Raw genomic sequence first — 19,472 nt, 5'->3', positions numbered from 1 at the left:
GGGTGCATTTTCTTAGGACCACATTTTTGTTGCCATGTCCGCTCCATTTGAAAGCATTGTTGGGTCAACTAATTCTGTTTCTCTGATAAGGCAGAAGGTGAATATCTTCTTCTGTAATGTCTGTTTCCAATACAAATTTTTACTTTTTTATCGCTGTTTAGTAAGCACAATTGTACATTGTGCACTTCTTTGCTGTTTTTCCCCACAGTAATAGAAAACTGAACGGAAAGATGTAGTGTATCAAATTGAATTACTGAATTTAATTGGTGACGGGTTTCTCTCTATTGTATCAGGAAGTATAAGATCATGATTTCTGTCCTATTAATAACCTTAAAGGCCAAGCATATGAAAGCACAGATTACAGGGACAGACTTCTAGATAGAGCAAGCTAAAAACAGTTTGTGAAGTAACACTAATACATTGTAGTTATGATTCAACTGATTAGAGAGACACTGTAGAAAGCTTCCATTCTAACTAACCATATAGATAAATCTAAAGAAACCAGTTTTGTCCAGTGGTATTAAGCTGTGTATTTTATTGATGATGTTGAAACAGTTGAAGCCCCATCAACCCTTCCCATCCCTGCCAGGGAATAATGACTGTGTTGCTGTTAGAAAAGAACCTTCTAAAACACATTTAAGGCTTAAAAGCTGTATGCACTAATTAACAAAATACAGTGAACATTTAAGCTGTTAATAGCCGCAACATCCCTGATGCATAGACCTTCAGTATGCTAACGCTGCATAACAGTTCTCTATTGTGCATCTCTTTAACTAGGGTAACTGTGTCAGTTCTTTTCTTGCTTCACTACCTGCTGTGTATGGAAATTATGTACACTATTTAGCACTTGCTTTCAACTTTTAAAGTCCATGCATATTACATAGAGGCATTACATCTTGCATTAGGGTAAGGGACAGCTTTTAACAGGTCTGGCTTCCTTGTAATTTCTTAAATGCGACTTTTCTTCTAAAAAGCATGTACCAACAGGGATTTTGCTCTAAATTTGCATTTCTTGATTGGGGATTTGCTTCTGTTTTTCTTCCTTATGTCTCACACCACTTGTTACTATGTGCAAAGATCTGTTACAGAAATCACTTTCTTTATAAACAAGATGTAAAGGATAGAGAGTGTGCATCACAATGGAGGCAGGCATTGGTTTACATGAACTCAGGATTTCTTAATATTGTTCTTAGTAGCAGACCATGCACTAGTGTGACAGCATCATCAAGTTAAACTTTAAAACACTGCTTTTTGCTTTCTGTTCACCCCCACCTTCAATAAATGTCTTTTTTTAATAAACAAAAGCTTAAATAGTTTGTTAAATTTTAACCCTTGAAGTTAAATGGTGTTCCACAGCTACCATTAAATAGGGAATTAACAGAACACCAGAATGCATGATAATGAAATAAAAAAAAAAAAAGTATTATTTGCTCTAGCTGCCAGCCCAGGGAGATTGTTAGCTAGTTGAAACTGAATCCACAATGGATGTTTCATATACTGTAGTGATAATCTTTCTTGTGACTTCATCATAGGAAATCTTCCTAGAGTTATGAAGTCTTAAGACTTTGCTGTACAATGAAATTTGAACTCAACAGCTCAGACCTTAGGATACTTGCTGTCCAGATTGGAGTATGAATTGGCCAAGGTGTTCCTGCTTTGCAGGAGCGATTGCACTGCTTAATGTATAAGTAGTGTCCCAGTTCACTGCTAGGCTCTGAACATCATGCTCCCTTGGGTCTTGCAGCCTGAACTGGTAAGGGAGCTTTCCACAAAAGGGAGAAAAGGAAGCCCAGCCACACATGTAACACAGATTAGACCCCTTCCCCTCCAAAAGCTGAAGATGATGAAACAAGTGGAAAATTTCTTAATGAGTACTTTAAAGAAAGCTTTGTAAGGTTTTGAAATGGGCATAGAGCAGATCAGAACTGCTCATTTTCTTGTTCCTGACAGAATTCCTGAAAAACAATAGCTTTATAAAATTCACTTAAGTCATATGCTTGTTATTTATTTTGTAAATACAGGTAACTTTTAATGGATGTTAAAAATAAAGTCTTCACTAAAATGGAATCAGAAACACACAAAAAATACAGAAATTATTCCCAATGTGCAAGAGTAGCCTGAATTTTGATTCTCACTTAAAATGTGGAAGACCCCACCCTGAGCTGCTGGTTGGGGCTTTGGATGTTCATGATAAAAACTGCATTTTATAGACTGTAAGCTCATGTGTCATCTTTAGTGAATAACTCACCAAGATATTCTTGAAATATTATATTTAGCTTTGCAAGCCAGTCTGCTTATTGTGACTTATGCTAAGAGTATAGCATAAATAATCAGAACTGCAAACGGAATAAATTTTATTTGAAAGAGTATACCATCACTGAACTACAAGTGAACTACAATATAGTATATATTCAATATTATATACAAAATTGAACTAATCAGGGGAATTACTACAAAGCTGTCTGTTCTAGGTGGGCCCTACCTACTAATACTTCTGTCTTCTTTCCTCTAGAGCTCCTTCCTGCCTGGGTTTTTTTTTTTGTTTTCCAACTGAGGAACGGTATCTGGAAGAACAGTTGGTTATGGTATTAAAGCAATAGAGTGTTGCTGTAACTGTAAATTAGTCTTGAGAGGAATTAGATAATTTCAGTTGTTCAATTATCCTTTTTCTAAATACAAGTAAACTAAGACTGCCTCTCCTTTTATTTGAAAGGTCACAGTCTAAAAAATTTGTTGTAGTCTTATTCTTAACTAATTGATTTTTTTTGCATGTTTTTTAATCTGAGGATTGTGAAGTTCTTGTAGAATGCTTGAAAGTTGTGCACTGTAGAAAACTCTGTATTTTTAAATGCCTTGCAGGTAATAAAAAAACACCAGCCACTTGTGTGTGTGGAAGCAAAAGATTTGTTTACATATGCTTTGAATGAGTTCTAGAAAGTATGTTCTCTCTAAATCTTGCTGTGTTACAAGAAAAAGTAGTTTACAAGATCTGCTGGAATTAATTCAGGCTTTTTTCCCACCTTGTTTGAGATAAGCACACTGTTTATCATTTCCTCAGTTTGAAGAATGTCATGACCACACTGAAGTCTCTGGTGACTACTAGTAGCAACATCAATCTATTTTTATGAACTATATTCTCCCCTGACTGCCCCTACTTTCCTCCATTTTAATAATGATTTTCTTAATTTCATTCATATGGAGAAACTGCGAAGTGTAAACCCACATATTTGATCCCCCTTCTCTTTAATTTCATGATACTTACCCAGACAACATTTACAAAACTAAGACATACTGTTACAGCAAAAAAAAAAACATTGTTAATAATTAAATAATCATTTTGTCTTTCTCTTTCATTCTTTCTTGGCAGAAAAACTTTACTGAGCATGAAATATCTGTCTGTGCTAGAAGTGGGACTTATGTGTTTCGAATGTTTCATTTTTAAATTTCTAAAATGTTGTTTACCTGTCCATCAAGAATGCAGGCTGAATGATAGGTATATTTTGCGTGTTTGTCAAGAAAAATGCCTCTCTGTTTTGAGGCTTGTCAGGACACTGAGAGGTGCAAAATCTGGGATTTTTGGTTTTATTTTTAGTATTATGTTTCAAACTAACAAAAGCACAAGTCAGCAGCTTTTGCCGTAACTTTTACCATTGATTACTTTTATAAATACAATCTTTCTATGACTTCTGCAGGAGACAAAAGTGAATACAAAATTTGGGAATGCAATGCAGACTAAGTAAAGTGTTTTAAGATGTGGAAGAAGGGTTGGTGTGGGGCACGTTTTCTACTTACTAGTGTGAAGTTGTGTTCCAGTTTGTAGAGAGCACCTGGGATTTTTAGAAATCCAGTCAAGTATTCCTGTTTACTCTTTCATCCTGTTCTCTCTGAACAAATCCAAGTGATGTTGGTTTAATCGTGTGTGGGATGTGTTATGCCATTATGTTGGTAGTATCTCATGCAAGCAGCATGGAATAATATTGAGCATGCAGAATATTGGGAAAGTGAAGTGAGCCTTTGTGCAGTGGGATGATGGAAGTTCTCAAGGAGGTTTTGCAAAAACAATGAATGCTTAGCCATCTCCTCAGCTGTAAAATACAAACTGATGAATAGGGTTTGCTGAAGCTAACAGCACTTGCAAATGTTGGACTGTTTTGGATGCTGACACCTCCTTTGCATAAAGGCAGTCAATAGTCTAAAAAGTATTGTGATAGACTTGCGTTGATTCCAGTAATGTGACAATTTCTCCTTCTGTTAGACTCACTTCTCATCATATCCTTTTCTCCATACCCAGTTTCTCTTTAGCATTTTCTGCAAAACTGCCTATGGAAAGAGATTTTCTTCAAATAGAAGCTTTCATGCAGTCATTATTATTACTGAATACTGTTTCCTCTTTACAATGTTTGGTTTTCTTTTTTAAAATACAGTTCTTTCACTTCTTTTCTCAACTTTATTAATCGTTCTGCAGGATGGTTAGATGGGAGAACATGTTACCAGTAACACCATGTTGTACACAGATTACTGTGATAATGCAAAAGGATTGTGAAGCCTGAAAGAAAACTGTATTCTGTGTGATACAGAGTTTCCTAAGGGCAAATATGCTTTTTTCCCTTTGTTATGTCTGTAGCTGTTAGATAAGTGTTGTCTGACCACATTTAGTTCATTCTGCTCCATTTTTCCACTTACAATTTGCATAATAGATTCTGTTCTCTTACATTTGTTTCAAAAATACCGTCCGTATTGAAGCATAGAAACGTAAATGTTCTCATCCTGACTTACAGCCTAAGCAGCTGAGCACACTAAATAAAAAGCTCCTTTCACAGCAGCTATTTTGTGAGTATTATGCAAGATGTTCTGTGCTTTGATATAACAGCTCCTAAAGAAAGTGTATTGCAACATGAATGTATAGCAAAACTTTATGCACTTAGTCTGGTAAAACAAGTTGGGGGTGGGGAAGAGAGCAAGCTGTTGTAAACTCCTGTGAAGTACAGAAAACTTCTACTTTCCCTCCTTTCTAACAAGTGTAAACTATTGAGGTTAAGTAGGTGGGGCAACCGGAAGTAATTACTAAGGCCAGTGGCATTTTTGTGGTTTAATAAAGGCAGAAGCTAATTATTCAGTTTTTATTTAAGTGAAATGATGCCAAAAAGGAGGTTCCTGCAGAGCAGCTGCACTCCTTCAGTGTTACCCTGATTTACCACAGACACAACTGTCACAAACAGAACTTTTAAACTTGATATATAGCCACGAAAGTAAGGAGGCCTTTGTCTGGAGTGCATGCAGAAGAACTCCTTTATACAAATCAACCGGCAGATGACGGACAATGATGAAAATTTGATTCTTTGAAGTCATAATGGTCATTGAAATGTGTGAAATTCTGGTATTGAAAAGAGAGCAGCTAGCAAGACTCTAAATCCTGGGTGGTTGCTGGAAGCTTGCTGGGAGGTTTTTCTGTGTTTTGACATCAACTTCCCATTGCTTGTTCCCTGTTTCCTTTATTAAAGAAAAAAGAAGGGGGGGTGCTAAACAGTAGATAGTTGATAGTGGTTATGTACAGTTTTTGTCTATGCATGGAAAGAAATGTCATAAGAGAAACATGACACCTTTATGTACACCTGACCCGTCTATTCAAAACCACTTGTTTTCAGAGATACTTTCAATCATTTTGTTTCTTCCCTTGAATTACAGAGTTCCATTTCTGTCCCCTTTGGAATTTGTGCCATTAGTGGAGTATTTAAAAGAAGGAAATTCTCATTTCCTGTAAAGTCATCTTCATGCTGAATGCTGCTTTCATTGACACTGCCTCTGTGAACCAGTTTTTCTCCCTGCTGTATAGCACATTTATCGTTTCTTATTACTCTTTGAGAACAGCTTTACCAGACTTTCCACCATGAAAAGTGTTCTTAAGTAGTATAAGTTATAATAAAGACAAAACCTCCTCTTAATTTGTAAGCAATTTGATGTGATATATGCTGTTTAAAAAAATGAGTGTTTTGTCCCTCTCAGCTTATTCCAAGAGCCAAAATGACTCAAAATTGAGTATTTTTTTTTAATTATAAAAAAACCTCAGAGGTTGCTATTAAAAAAACCCTCCTCTATATATATATTAAGAAAAACAGAATGTCAGAATGTATCTTTCAGATGATAGCCTGTGTTAAAAATGTGAAGCAGTGTTGTTAATTTTTAGTAAAGCAAACCTATACAGTTCAAATCTTGTCTTTTATATTGTCACCTTATTATTTAGAATTTGAATGCCGAACACCTCACTAATATTTTAATATGCTAATATAGCAAAATTCAGTAAGGAACACTTAAAAAAAAAAAAGATAGTAATGTGAAAACAGCTGTCAAAAACATCTTTGTTTTGGAAAGTTGGTTCACAGGTAGTTTCAGTGAGAACTTGAACTCAGAACAAAGCACTGAAGACACAGTAAAGAGTTCAACCCAGTGCAGCATAGTTCTTTTCAAGTATTATATTGTTTTAATGGCATCTTGGAGCGGGAGCTTTAGCCCATTGAAATGTCGCTTAAAAGGACAGGTTCTTCTGTCACTAGCTGGAGCTGTGTGGATGAAATGATCACAATAGAGTGTTGTAATGCATTTTAAAAGTGTGAGAAATCAGTTTGTCTAGACTAAGAGTGCGCCTACAGGGAATAGGAATTTTAGAGCTTCTGTGCTCTTTAGGTGTCAAGTATGTGATAGATGCCAAGCCTTTTTATTCCATATCTTTGGCAACAGCTCAGCTATGCTACAGTACCTTACATGTCTACACCAAGCAAAAACAGTGATTTTATGTCAGGACAACTTGGGCTTCAGAAACCAGAAACTCGTTGTCCTAACAACTGTCTGTTCAATTGCCAGCTTTAAAATGGGGAAGATATCAATAAACAATTCCTAGATTCCCAGAAGGCATGGAAACTTTAGTTATAATGAATCAAAGTATGAAGAGCTAGCAACACGATGTAGGTATTTGAGTTTTGGAAAGTAGGCAGGTTTTAGTTTTCACCTTGAAAAGATTTTTATGGGATGAATCCTATATTATTAGTGAAATAACTTTGATTTGGAGCCAAATGAGTGCCCGAAAAAACGTGGCTTGAAGGGACTTACAAGGTTTGTCTGGGGTTTTGGTTTTATTTTCATCCAGATGAACAAGTCTAGGCATTTCTATACTACGGTTACCTCATAAATATAGCAGTTGCTGGTTTTTATACTCTTTTTTAGATTGTGTTCTGTATGCACCAATATGTAGTATGTTTATGGTTCTCTGGTGTGGAGGCTTCAAAAGAGGAAATTGTATATGCCCATAATGTTATTTAACATACTATCTTATTTTAATAATTCCAGATAATTCTGGCACAATTCAAAACCCTCTAAATATGAAGCATAAAAATCATAATGCACATATGAGTTGCGGAGAATAATAATAGGAAAAAAAAGTCATAATTTTGAGCTATTTTGAAGGTTGCATATTTGGAGGTATTTGATGATAACAAATCCAGAATTTTTACACGCAGCAGATTATTTCAGAGGGAAAAGAGAAATTTTTTTGTGAATATTCTTACATTTTCTCAATAGGCATGTCTGTTAAATACAGAAATAAAGGCTAATATAGTAGCCTATTCCTATAAACAGGCAAGGTAAATGTTGAAGCCCCACCAGACTTTACTGCAGGTAAAAAAACCTTTTTGTTAAACAAAGCACTTTGCCAATTCAAATAAGAAAACTGAAAGGTATTTCCTTCTAAAACTGTGGTTTAAGCTTCAGCAGTCAGAAATGCCAGGCTGTCAGGAGGTGTTTCACATATGTGTTGCAACATTCCAGTGACTGGTAGTGTTTCTTTTTCATATCAGTGCTAGACTCATATTAAAAATAAACATTACTTGCTCCTAATGAAAGCATCTGTAATGGAATTGTGAAGATATTTTGATGATTTCTTTCGGTAGTCTGTGTAGAAATGTCAGAAGTTGGAAAATTAGTGTACATGCTTGTTTGTTTCCCCTGCTGTTCTAATTGGAAGTGCAAGTCAAATGCTTTAAACTTGCTCCCTTGTGTAGTTTTGTAGTTTTTGGGCTGATCTCCCAAAATTTGTTTTCTGAAGTAAAATGAAAAATGAGACTTGCCTCACTTCAAAGGATGATTTGGTGACAGCACCAAGAGCTTTTAAGTTTGCCACCAAACAAAATCCCACCAAGTTAGTAGCTACAGACATGTAAAGCCACAGTGTTTTATTTAAACTTGTTTCCCTTTTAATTCAAATCATGGCAGTACTGGCAAGATGAGTTCAGTATGCCCAAAGTTTTGCTGCACTTTTGTACCGGTTTATTATTTGTTCCTGCAGAGAGGAGGGAAAGGGAGGGGAGGGGAGGAGAGGGAAGGACAGGGAGGGAGACCAAGGAGCTCCCACTGGCCTTTTAAGTATGTAAGGAACAGGAGTAGTTTAGCATCCTTAGAGATGGATTTGATGTTTGATTTCACTCTTTACTAGGGTGAACTGACAGGTTAATTTTATGTAATTACTGTTTAGTTTTTAGCGAGAAGGTTCATTTTGATTATATCGGATGCTGCTGAGGGTAATTTTTCACAGCAATTCTTGTGAGGTTTTTCCCTATCTTACTCTTTGTTAAAGTCAGTTAATATTTTTAGGTTGCTTTTGTAATCTTCCAATTTTTATCTTTGTTAGGTTTATTTGTTGAGGGCTCACAAGCCAAGCCTTCCTAGAGGAGGGCATCCTACTACTGACTATATACAATGTTACAAGCCTTTTTGTCTTCGAAGGTTGGAATCTCCTGAATCCTTTTGTCCTCACAAAAATACTGAACAATGTTACCAGTATCAAATGTTGCTATCTTGATCTTGAACATCAATAGAAGAATTGACTCTCAGAAGCTGATATTCATAGCTTGAAACAGGATGAGGCGGTCAATTTTATGTAATAACTAGTGGTTAGAGAAATAAGAGAGCTGAATTCTACTACCTGCTCTGCAGTCTCAAACAATCAATAGATTATTGTGTGAAAGATAACCTCCTGTCTCTTGCTTCATGCTAAGCATAGCTTCTTGAGTCAGCATGGATGTTGGTGCCTCTTAATTATATACAGACAAGCCCAAGTGAAAGCACTTGCACTGCAGCACATAGTTGGCTGGCTAGGATTTTGGTGAATAGTCCTGTTCATAGGAAGTTTAAGCTCCTAATGTCAGTGTAAAATTTCGGGATTTGTCGATGTTTCTGTCTGTGCTTCAATGTTTTCTTTAACGGAGAAAGAAGAGTTTATATATTTCCACATTTGCTTTAGCTGGTGCATATTGGAGCAGTCCTGACTTTGCAGCTGTGGTCAGAGGATGGGAGGGAATGTCCTGTCGCTCCTCTGGCACTAGCAGTTGTGTAGCTGGGAGATGAGCAGGTTCAGGGAGCTAGCTGATCCATGCAAAATCTAATTCAGCCAGGGGAAGAAGGATGATAGCAGTTCCAACATGTATCAGCTTCAATTTATACAGCTGGACTCATAACATACTTTTCTGCATTGTTTTTCTTTCTTTGTAACTTAAAAAATAAAGCATGAAATAATGTAAAAAGCACAAGTAGTATTATTTTACAAGCCTTTTATGTGAACCCTTTTTTAACAAGTTCCATTGTGTTTTTCATAGGATATCACTGCTTTAACTGGTGTTCCAGATGAGCACATCAAAACCAGAAAAGTTCACATTTTTGTTCCAGCACGTAATGCAATGCAGGCAGGAGTTAACAATACAAAGAAATGGAAGATGGAGTTTGATAACAGGGAGCGCTGGGAGAACCCTTTAATGGGCTGGGCATCTACGTGAGTAGTTACTGAATTTGGAAATACTTTTCCTCTTATGAGTCATGTAAATTTTGAGTTTGAAATGTCCTTTCTACCTGTAAATCTACTTGTGTTTTAACAGTACTTCTAGTAAGTGGTTGGGTTTGTTAGTCATATAATTAATGATCTGTTATGTTTAAAAGCAGATTTTAGCTCACAACATCATGTGGAAGAGTTTGAAAATAGTGTTAACAACCAGAAATTTCAATGACTACGTTTGTGGTGATGCTACTGTATGGCAGCATCAGGGGAAGAAGGTTATTGGTTACGTGAAGCAGTAAATCCTTCTCAGCTCTCAGTTGCATCTTTTAAATTCAGTTAAACATAAAATAACAATGCTTAGCTTCTGGATTTTTTTTTTTTACAAAGTTTTATAAATATCCTGAAGATCTGAAATGAGGACCCATAACTAATTTAAAAAAAACCCTAAACCTATTTAAAATATTACACTGCTTGTTTCAATGTTGCTAATATTAGTAGTAAAAACTGTTAAATACACCAAGATCCAGAAAAATACTCATCTTAGCTTAACTTGCTATAATTTTGAGATGTAAGTATAACTCAGATGCAACTAGTTTTTCATTCTTTTTCCCTATATAAATATACTACCTACATTTTACAGTGTGGTTAGGATTCCTGTGAACTGTGAGGACTATGCCAGCAACTCTCCTGACAATATTGTAATTTTGATTTGAAGCTGTCTTGTTTGAGGCATATTCAGAAAAGTTAATGATTCTACATAAAAAAATGTCAACCACTAGAGATTATTTTTTCAAACTTCACAAAGGATACAATGTGTATTGAAAATGTCTGGCTGCAATCATATTAGTACTTATAATCAAAGAACACAAAATTCTGTGGAAAAAAAATTAACACTTTAAGTATTAAATATTTTGAGGATGCATTTTTTGAGATTTATTAACATTCTAAATCCGGTCACAGAATGATTTTGTTTGTTTGTTTTATTTATAAAATAAATGTATCCAGAAATATTAGTTCAAAATAACTCTGAAGTCAAGTCTTCCTGTTATGTTGGTTTCCCATAAAAAATTGAGGAGGCTCAAAACCTGTAACATCTGTGTTGTGTTGGCATTGCAAAGCATTAGGGAAGCAAAGCTCAACTATCATTAGATGAGAAGAAATACTGAATATGAATTATATTAATTGTATTAAAATAGTCTGTTAAAATACCCGTTTTAAAACTTTAAGCCTGTGTATAACAATGACCGCCTCTTAAGCACGTCCTGGGGTTTTTTACCATTTCATCTTAAGCATATTTAAATTGCTGTTTAAGAGGATAGGATTTCAGTGATTTAATACAGGTATGCCTTGGATGACTTGACTACTGCAAGTAGCTACTACATTTAGCAAGTAATGACCAGGTTGTCTCATGGGGCCTAAATTAATTAAGTGATAGACTGTTGACCAGCAGTACACCTTTCCCTCCTTTCTTGTGTGCCCCGCAAGTGTCTAACCATGAAGTATGGTCTATTTATACCACCGCACAGATTATGACACAGTAGCAGGTGCCAGCAACACCTGCTTTAGTTCAGGTTGAATTGAACTTTTCTTCTAATCCCCCTATGCTTTTCAGCTGACTTTAACCTCCCCAGACAAATTATTTTCTGGGTGGGATTTTGCATGATTTCAGCCAAAACAATGGCTTTTAACCTTTCTAACAGTTATAACCATTTGTGCTAAATAAACCACCTAGAAAAATGAGCCATGGTATTAAGGGCTTACCTGTATGTTAAATTGTCCTGGAGTGAGTTTATTGTGGGAATTTAAAAAGGAATGGCTATTTTGAATGAATCCATCTATGCATGCATTTTTATTTTGGGGTAGGGAAAGGAATATTTCCTGTGTGGGCAAGCTCCAGGTAGGCCAAAAGCAAGTGCTGTGTTGAGAATTTACACTGCTAGGTTAAGGGCTCTGTAAACTAGTTTGTATCTGTTCATTTTTTAAGAAATTCTCACAAAAGCTATTAGGGAACATTCTGGTTATTTCAGATTACCATTCAACACCCAAAAATGCCTAAGAAGAGTTTCTTCTCTTCAGATTTAATTTCTGCAAAGAACAGTTCTTAAGAAATTTTCCCATTTACTTTTGAATAATGTAATGGGATTAGTGGATTAGAGCCCTTTAGGGTCTAGGGATTAGCGCCCTTTTCCTCTGAACTCAATATACTTATTTACCTGTAGGTCTTTGCTGTATTTCTGTCATTTTATAGTCTTGTTTGCTTTTTTTTTTTGGTTGCATTTGTTGTTTCCTTGATATAGTTTTTTTTTCAGTGAAAATTATCCAGTTGTAGATCTACATAAAATGGACCCATGGCGGTTTTTTTTTAATTAGGAGTTTTCATTACAGGAATGCCTATGGATAGTTCTTGAGTACATCTTTTAATATAAAGTTGTAAACAAAGAAACATGAGAAATGTGTGGTTTCCGTTGTACAACATCTCAAAGAGAAGAAAATGTGGAATCCCAGTTTGTAGTGACTGATAAAACAGTTTAGGCAGGCATAGGAAATCCTGCAGCACTGCTATTGCTGACATTATCTGGACATTATGCTGGCCATCCTGAACTCCAGTTTGCTCACAGATTATCACAAATTTAAACACACGAATATCTCATTTATGGGAAGAAATAAAAAAACTGTGTTTAGATTGGATGAAAGATGATCCCACATGAAAACAGAACAAATAATTTCTGCATAATCCTCATTTCCAAACTGCCTCTGTCCTGGAAGGTTTTCACCAAACTTGCTGTACTGAACAGTGTTTCACTGCACTTCAAACTTCTTTGTTCCCACGTAGTCGTGTTCAGAAGATTTTTCCAACCCCAATAGTGGAAAAGAAGAACCATAAGCAAAAGTTGTCACAATGCTATGATATATTTGGATCACTTGATTCTCCACTGATCACGTCATGGACCAATTCTTAGTTCCTAATTCTCCTTACTACCTTTATAAGAGAAACTTTAAATGTCTTTAAGAGGGCCTATCTTAGTGCCTTGTGAAAGTGTAATTTCTGCCTTTATCCTTGTCTTTTTTTTTTCTTATTGGGGAATATATTGGATATATAGTGAACTCCATTTTTCCATGGGTACATCAGATAAAATTACATTGTTGTCTTTGCTGGAAGCTAGATTCCCCCTCTTACCCTCCCCCTCCGCCAGTCACAGGCTTTGTCCTTTATTGTAGAGAGTTCAATGTATCTTTGGTTGCTTTTTCTCTTCATTTACCCTTCTAGCTTCAAAGAGAGAACAGTTGAGAGGCAGCTTCTTCAGTAGTTTGTTGCAATTTGGTCTTGTCTTCCCGGTTGTCTCCCAGGCTCATGTGCAGTGTTGTCTCAGGGAAGCATTATCTAGTCATTGTGCTGCTACAACCAGTATGTTTATTTCCCTAAAGGTTTTGTAGATTAATTTTTAGAACCCTATTTTTTTTCATCCTTTGTCATTGTTCTTAAATTGAGCTTTTATAGCAACAAATAAGGCAGTTTGATTTTTTAACTGAGATTTTAATTTGTTTCAAAAAGCTTTTTGCTGTTTGATTCCTTTCAGAAATGCAGTTGAGGAATAGCTGATCATCTAAAAATAACCACTGTGTATTTAGTTAGCTAGCAGTTTGTGTTTCTGGGCTTCGTTTTCAGTGGTGGCCTGTGATCTGCTTGTTGTCCTGGAATAATTTGTGGAGGTCATGTGACCTCAGCCAAAGCTGAACTCTTGAGGTTTTTTATGTACTTTGGAGTCTCTGATTAATTCCTGTTCTGCTCACTTTCATATTCTGTTCTTTTCTGTATAAGATTATTCTTCCAACTAGCTGCTCTGCAGGCTCCTGGTCTCCTTGAAATGTTCAAAATTACCTTAAGCCTCCTGATTTTCCAAAAAGAGAGGGACTACACAGCTTTAAAATTAAAAAGATTGTTGCAGAGCACTTATTATAACCTCAGGAGGTCATTAGACATGTTTGTCTAATAAAAAACTTAAAACATTAATTTCTGCAAGGAGTTGGGAGGGAAGTTTAACAGACTGAAAGAGTGAAACAATACTCTGCAGAAAGTAAGAGTGAATCCTGGAAATAAGTCAAGAAAAGGGGACTTTGAATGGCTTGTGAGGTTGTGTACTACAAAAAGTTATGTAATACAGCATTTGACTAGCTTTTGAGATACAGATAATTATTTTATATTTCAAATGTGCTTAAAATTTGTCATCTGATTTCTTACAGAGCTGATCCTTTATCCAACATGGTTCTTACTTTCTCTACTAAAGAAGATGCCATTGCCTTTGCTGAAAAAAATGGTACGTATTATACGTACTGGGTATGAGGGATTCAGCTTTCTATAGGCAATCTTGATCTCAAAGTATTAACAACAGAAGAAGTACAGGGTAAAGTATCTTTCCTCTATTCCACAAAATTGGTAGACCATTAGTTCTCTACTTGAGGAGGAGGAAGACGGGGGAATACTTCCGAGGGTGCTGAAGGCATTGAATCTAGGCCTTCCACTTTCTGGAAAAATGTCCCAGCCTCTTAGCATTACTATTACAATGCTTTTGCATGTGTCTGTGTCTTGAATGAGAACTGAGTCTTGCTCAGGTCTTGGAGGAAAATTAATATTAATAGTTTATCTTTAAGACTATCCAAGGCTGAGGGTCCCAGCTACATGGCAGTGGGATTTTTGCCCTGAAGGCTTGATGTGAGCATCTGAATTCTAGTTAAGGAAAGACTGTCAGAACCCTTGTGAATGTTTGATAATCAGAAAAACTAAATTTAGTGACTACCAAGTAAGGATGTTGGACTTCAGTTTTGGCCATGTTGCAGAATGGATTTATCGTAGAATCACAAAACATCTCAAGTTGGAAGGGACCCATAAGGGTCATCGAGTCCAACTCCCTGCTCCTCGCAGGACTACCTAAAACTAAACCATGCTCCTTGAACTCTGACAGGCTTGGTGCCATGACCACTTTCCTGGGGAGCCTGTTCCAGGCACCAACCACCCTCTCAGTGAAGAACCTTTTCCTAATGCCCAACCTGAACTGCCCCTCATGCAGCTTCATTCCATTACCTGTGTCCTGTTGCTGGTCACCAGAGAGATGATCAGCACCTCCCCTGCCGCTGCCCCCCATGAGGAAGTTGTGGATTGGGGAAGTTATAGCTAACTCTTCCCAAGGACAGTACTAAAGTCTAAACTCTTATACTTGATGATTGTTCATATTTGAGAAAAAGATAGTAGAAGAACCAGTATCGTTACTTAATATTTTTAATGCTAATGATGTATCAGAAGGAGTGTGTCTGTAAACTTACTTGGTTATTTAGGCTTGTATTTTTCTCACAGAATTATGGTACCGCAAGGAGTATCCATAATCTCAGCCTTTTGAATATTCAGCAGTCCTTTTATGTGTTGGTATGAATTTTTTGCTGCCTTTTTTTTTTAAATGAATTTAATTTTCCTTAAAGAGCTAGGCTTAATGCTTAGTGCTCATGGATGTGAGGAAGATTAACTGCACTGAGTTAAAGCCAGGAATAATGCACATGGAGTGTAACCTGCTTCAGAAGTCTTCCCTGTGGTCTACAGCTTTCAACTGTATTTAGTCTGGGGTAAACAGATAGTGAAGTTTCTTGGTCAGACCAAATTACGCAAAGTTGTTAGATGGCTTATGTTGTACACCCAAAACCCAGGGTAAGTCCATTAACATATACAACTAAGAAGCTAAACCATTTAATGTGCAATTTATTTGAACTTTTTAATGGTAAAGGCTAGCGTTTAATTCCTCTATTCCTCTTTGAATGCATCTTTTTTTTTTAACTTAACAGTCTTAATTTTATTTAAAAATAAATTGTATAGACAAAGAAATTAATAGGGTCATCATATTTGCATTGGATATAGCAATTACTGTGCAATTTTAATAGTATTTTGTAATGTTCTATGAACAAATATGAAATTTGGGAGAATCTGGTGCTGCCTTACTTATGCTTCTGTTTTGTTAATGGTCTTTCTATTTCTTGAAAAGTTCAGTCTATATGAGAAAAAAAATGAATCCTGGCCTATATATCACTATTTTAATGAGCTACTTATGTCATCTCTTTGGACTAGCTATATTTTGTCCTTTCAAAATGCAGATTCACGTAAAATACTTGATTTGTTCAGTGTAGAAAGTTTACGCCTTCACTGAATTGGTAATGAATCTCCATTGTATGGGAAAACTACAAAGACATTCTACCAACTAAGCTAAGGCTGTGACTTAGTATTAATATTATTAGTTCAATGCTCGCTTGTCTTGCACCCTTAATTTTACCATAATTGAGATGTACCAGACTTTTCTGTGGATACTGGCTTACCTAAATTGTTACTCCATTTTTATTTAAGGTGGGTTAGTTTTATGCATATGATATGTGCATAGTATTTTCTGTAGTAATAGCTTCAGTATCAGATGTAGCTGGAAATATAAATTTTACAATATTTAGTTTTGCTTTTAGAGAGGATTGAGAAACTTAGGCACACATTTACAATGGAACTTCTAACCTGGGTTGTTACTGAAACATACCTAAGTCTAGGAATACAAGTATTTACCTCTTTGTCCTTCCTGTATGAACCACCCAAGTTTTCCATTACAAAATTCCTGAAGAACCTCAAGTTTAATTTCTGCAAATCCTAGATATTGCAGGTGTTTTTATATGATTGGGAAACCTAAGAGTTCTCTTTCACCTAAGAACTTCAGGAACCTTAGGCAAGCTATCTTTCTGCCTGCCCTATCTGATGTGTTTTCTAATGTAGGAGTAACAGCACTGAATACAGTAACGGGAGAAATTTCTGTCCAAAATACAACAGCTGATGGTGGTCTGAAGTCAAAGCAAGGAGGAAACACTTGTAACTGGATGAAATTAAAAGTTTAGTCTGTTGACCTAAATTCTTTTTTGTCCTGTCGGACATCACTGAGGTCGTTGCTTAAAAGCATACGGCTTTAGTAACAAGGATGGAGAGTTTTTCTACTCCCCAATAACCTTTAGTCAGGTGATGAGAGTGTTCTTCCAGAGATGACAAAATCTGCTGTCTATCTGCTTGGCTTGTATGGCAGGGTTCTGTGCAAGATTAACCTCCCTTACCATTGTGGTATTTTTATAAAAGTGGCCTCTGCTCTCTGTCATGAACTGAAGGTGCCTAACTTAAGCAGACTGTTCCAAAGTGTGGAGCCTTATCACATATGGTGGCCTCTTGGAATCCAAAGTTAGATGTAACTAACTTTGTGGATCTTGGATGGCTATGACAGCCCAAGTCATTGTGCTGGCAGTTGCGAATCTCTTTTGGAGGCTCTCAGCTCCTCTCTGGTATATAAAGAGATGAAGCAGTAACTTTGGACTGTGGATTCCATTCTAGCAGCCAAGTGCCTCACAGTTAGGTGTTCTAATGCTGAATGGTGCAATACCAAAGTCTGTCTCTGGATCTAGTTCTGGATGTTTACTCAAGCTTATATTTTTAATCAGAACAGGAGGCAAAAGCTAGTGTTCTCACAGATGGAAATAATATGTTTTTAAATCCTCTATTCCAGTATTTTTTTATGGAGAATAGTTAACTTGGAAATTAACATTGGTTCAGCCTAATAAACATGAACAAAATGTTTGTGTGACATCTGTGATACACAGAATTGAGGCATAGTGACATGATAACTTGTGTATCTTACGAAATGTGTTTTGCTTTATAGATGTATCTTGAGTGTTTTTTGTGAACACCTTAAATGTAAAAATTCAGATATACGTTAAACATTTTAGGACTTACCAAGTTTTTTGTTCTAAAACTAAGGAAGAAGAGTATCATCTTACTAGTATCAATTAAAACTGCGTACTTAACCACTTCTAGCTTCAACTCAAGTATCTCAACTTTGAGTGAAATGTTGCAGCTAAAGAGACCAAACTTTGGAATACTGAGTGCTGCCCTGGCAACTTTCCAGGCACCTGGAGGCTGCAACCAATTTGCATTTTGATTTACATAAACACTAATGTCTCCACCTCCTCTTTTCTGACATTTTTTAGCATTTCTCTTGCTTAACTATCACATAATTTACTTGTCTTCTATCACTTCATTCCCTTTTACTCCTAATCTTTTATATTCTTATAAAAATGTTAAGTATTAAACTCGTTTCTAATGCTGAAGTTTTTTCTTTGCTATTCCTGTCTTTGGTGCTCCCACCCTTCTTTTTCCTCTAGCTTTCCAAGGTCTCCATTCTCTCCTAACCTTTGGGTTTGATATTCTGTATGCTTTTTTTTCCCACGTTTCCTTATCTTTATCTTCATTTCCTGTCCCAGCACACACAGAGCCTTAGTGCTTCTGTGATGCTATGGAGCTGTGGAGGCATGAACTTGCAGGACAGTCAGTGTTCCCTGTTGAGCTTTTCACTGATGAACGTCAAGTTTTTTGCAGGAGTAAAGAAGATTCAGGTACATAGTATGGTGAAGTCTTGTCAACTGAGAGAATGGGCATATGTCACATCTATGGCATTTCAGTATTCTCTCCTGCCAACTACAAAGGAATAAACTAGTGGATGCCTAAGTGGAGAAAAAGATGTTAAAGTTAAAATGTTTAAGTTGCATTTGCTCTATATTGTATGCTAAGAATATTTAGAATTCTCTTTGTTTCTTCTCTCCCCCGCACCACCTCCCCTGTAACCTCCAGGCTGGAGCTATGACGTTGAAGAGAAGAAGATTCCAAAACCTAAATCCAAGTCTTATGGTGCAAACTTTTCTTGGAACAAAAGAACAAGGGTGTCTACAAAATAGGTTGGCATTGGCTGTCTGACTGTGAATAAAGTCAGCTGTGCTATATTTATAGTCCATGTATAATACATCTCTTAATCTCCTAATAAATTTGACCTTTAAACTACAGATGCATCGTGTCATGTCTATTTAAAATGTTTTTGATGTCTCCAATTGAACCTGTTACAAACTTGCCTATAAATAGATGAGATTTGGAGTGTTCATACTTCTAAAAAATTGCTGTACTAGGAATCTATCAAAAGGAATGTTTGAAATCAGCTGCAACTTTAAAGATTATGGTTTATCTTTCATGGTAATTTTATATTCACTATCTTGTTCAAACTTATCAGCCTTGCATATACAAATTCTCTCAATAGAAGCTGGGATTTTCTTCTATACAAGAGAATTTTTTCAACTGAAGAGCAAAGTATGATATGTAAAACTTAACATTTGAGTATAACTTAGACTATTGTGTGTAAGTGTATATTATATAACCTCCTTTCTGCCCAAATTAATGTTGTCATTATTCCAGAAGCATTCATGACTGAAATAGAAAGCACTGTTTTTTGTGTTGGATATGGGGGAGGTTTAGTCCAAAAGATTGAGACTGCAATTGTTTCTCTGTGATGTTCTTCAAGAGTGAAACTAAGCCAGTTATATATTCACAAATTAAGTCAGAAGAGTGTCGGGTGCCTCACACGGCGTTAGCATATACTAATTATATAATTGTAGTTCTATTTTTTTATTGCTAGTTACATGTTTATCTGCACTGAGGTTTCCTGTTGCCTAACAAGAGATGTGGTGATAGCATCTCAGCCTTAACATTGAATATATAGCCTAAACTCAGTTTGTCTTACGTGACATTAAATCATTAATTTTAATAACGCACAAT

General features: G+C 36.1%; 1 protein-coding gene across 1 annotated transcript in view; it reads left to right on the top strand.

Moving 5' to 3' along the window:
- NDUFS4 (NADH:ubiquinone oxidoreductase subunit S4) overlaps window positions 1–18,709 on the top strand; it is a 49,112-nt gene extending 30,403 nt beyond the window's left edge. The window contains exons 3-5 of the mRNA XM_030005151.2: window positions 9,642–9,814; window positions 14,060–14,133; window positions 18,501–18,709. Coding sequence (XP_029861011.1) covers window positions 9,642–9,814; window positions 14,060–14,133; window positions 18,501–18,604 — 351 coding nt within the window. The 3' untranslated portion in view covers window positions 18,605–18,709. The remainder of the gene's footprint in view (window positions 1–9,641; window positions 9,815–14,059; window positions 14,134–18,500) is intronic.
- Window positions 18,710–19,472: the final 763 nt, after the last annotated feature.

The sequence above is a fragment of the Aquila chrysaetos genome, chromosome Z, assembly GCF_900496995.4.
Source record: "Aquila chrysaetos chrysaetos chromosome Z, bAquChr1.4, whole genome shotgun sequence".
NCBI classification, from domain to species: Eukaryota; Metazoa; Chordata; class Aves; order Accipitriformes; family Accipitridae; genus Aquila; species Aquila chrysaetos.
The sequence above is the reverse complement of the archived record's forward strand: the minus strand, read 5'-3'. Positions and strand labels throughout refer to the sequence as shown.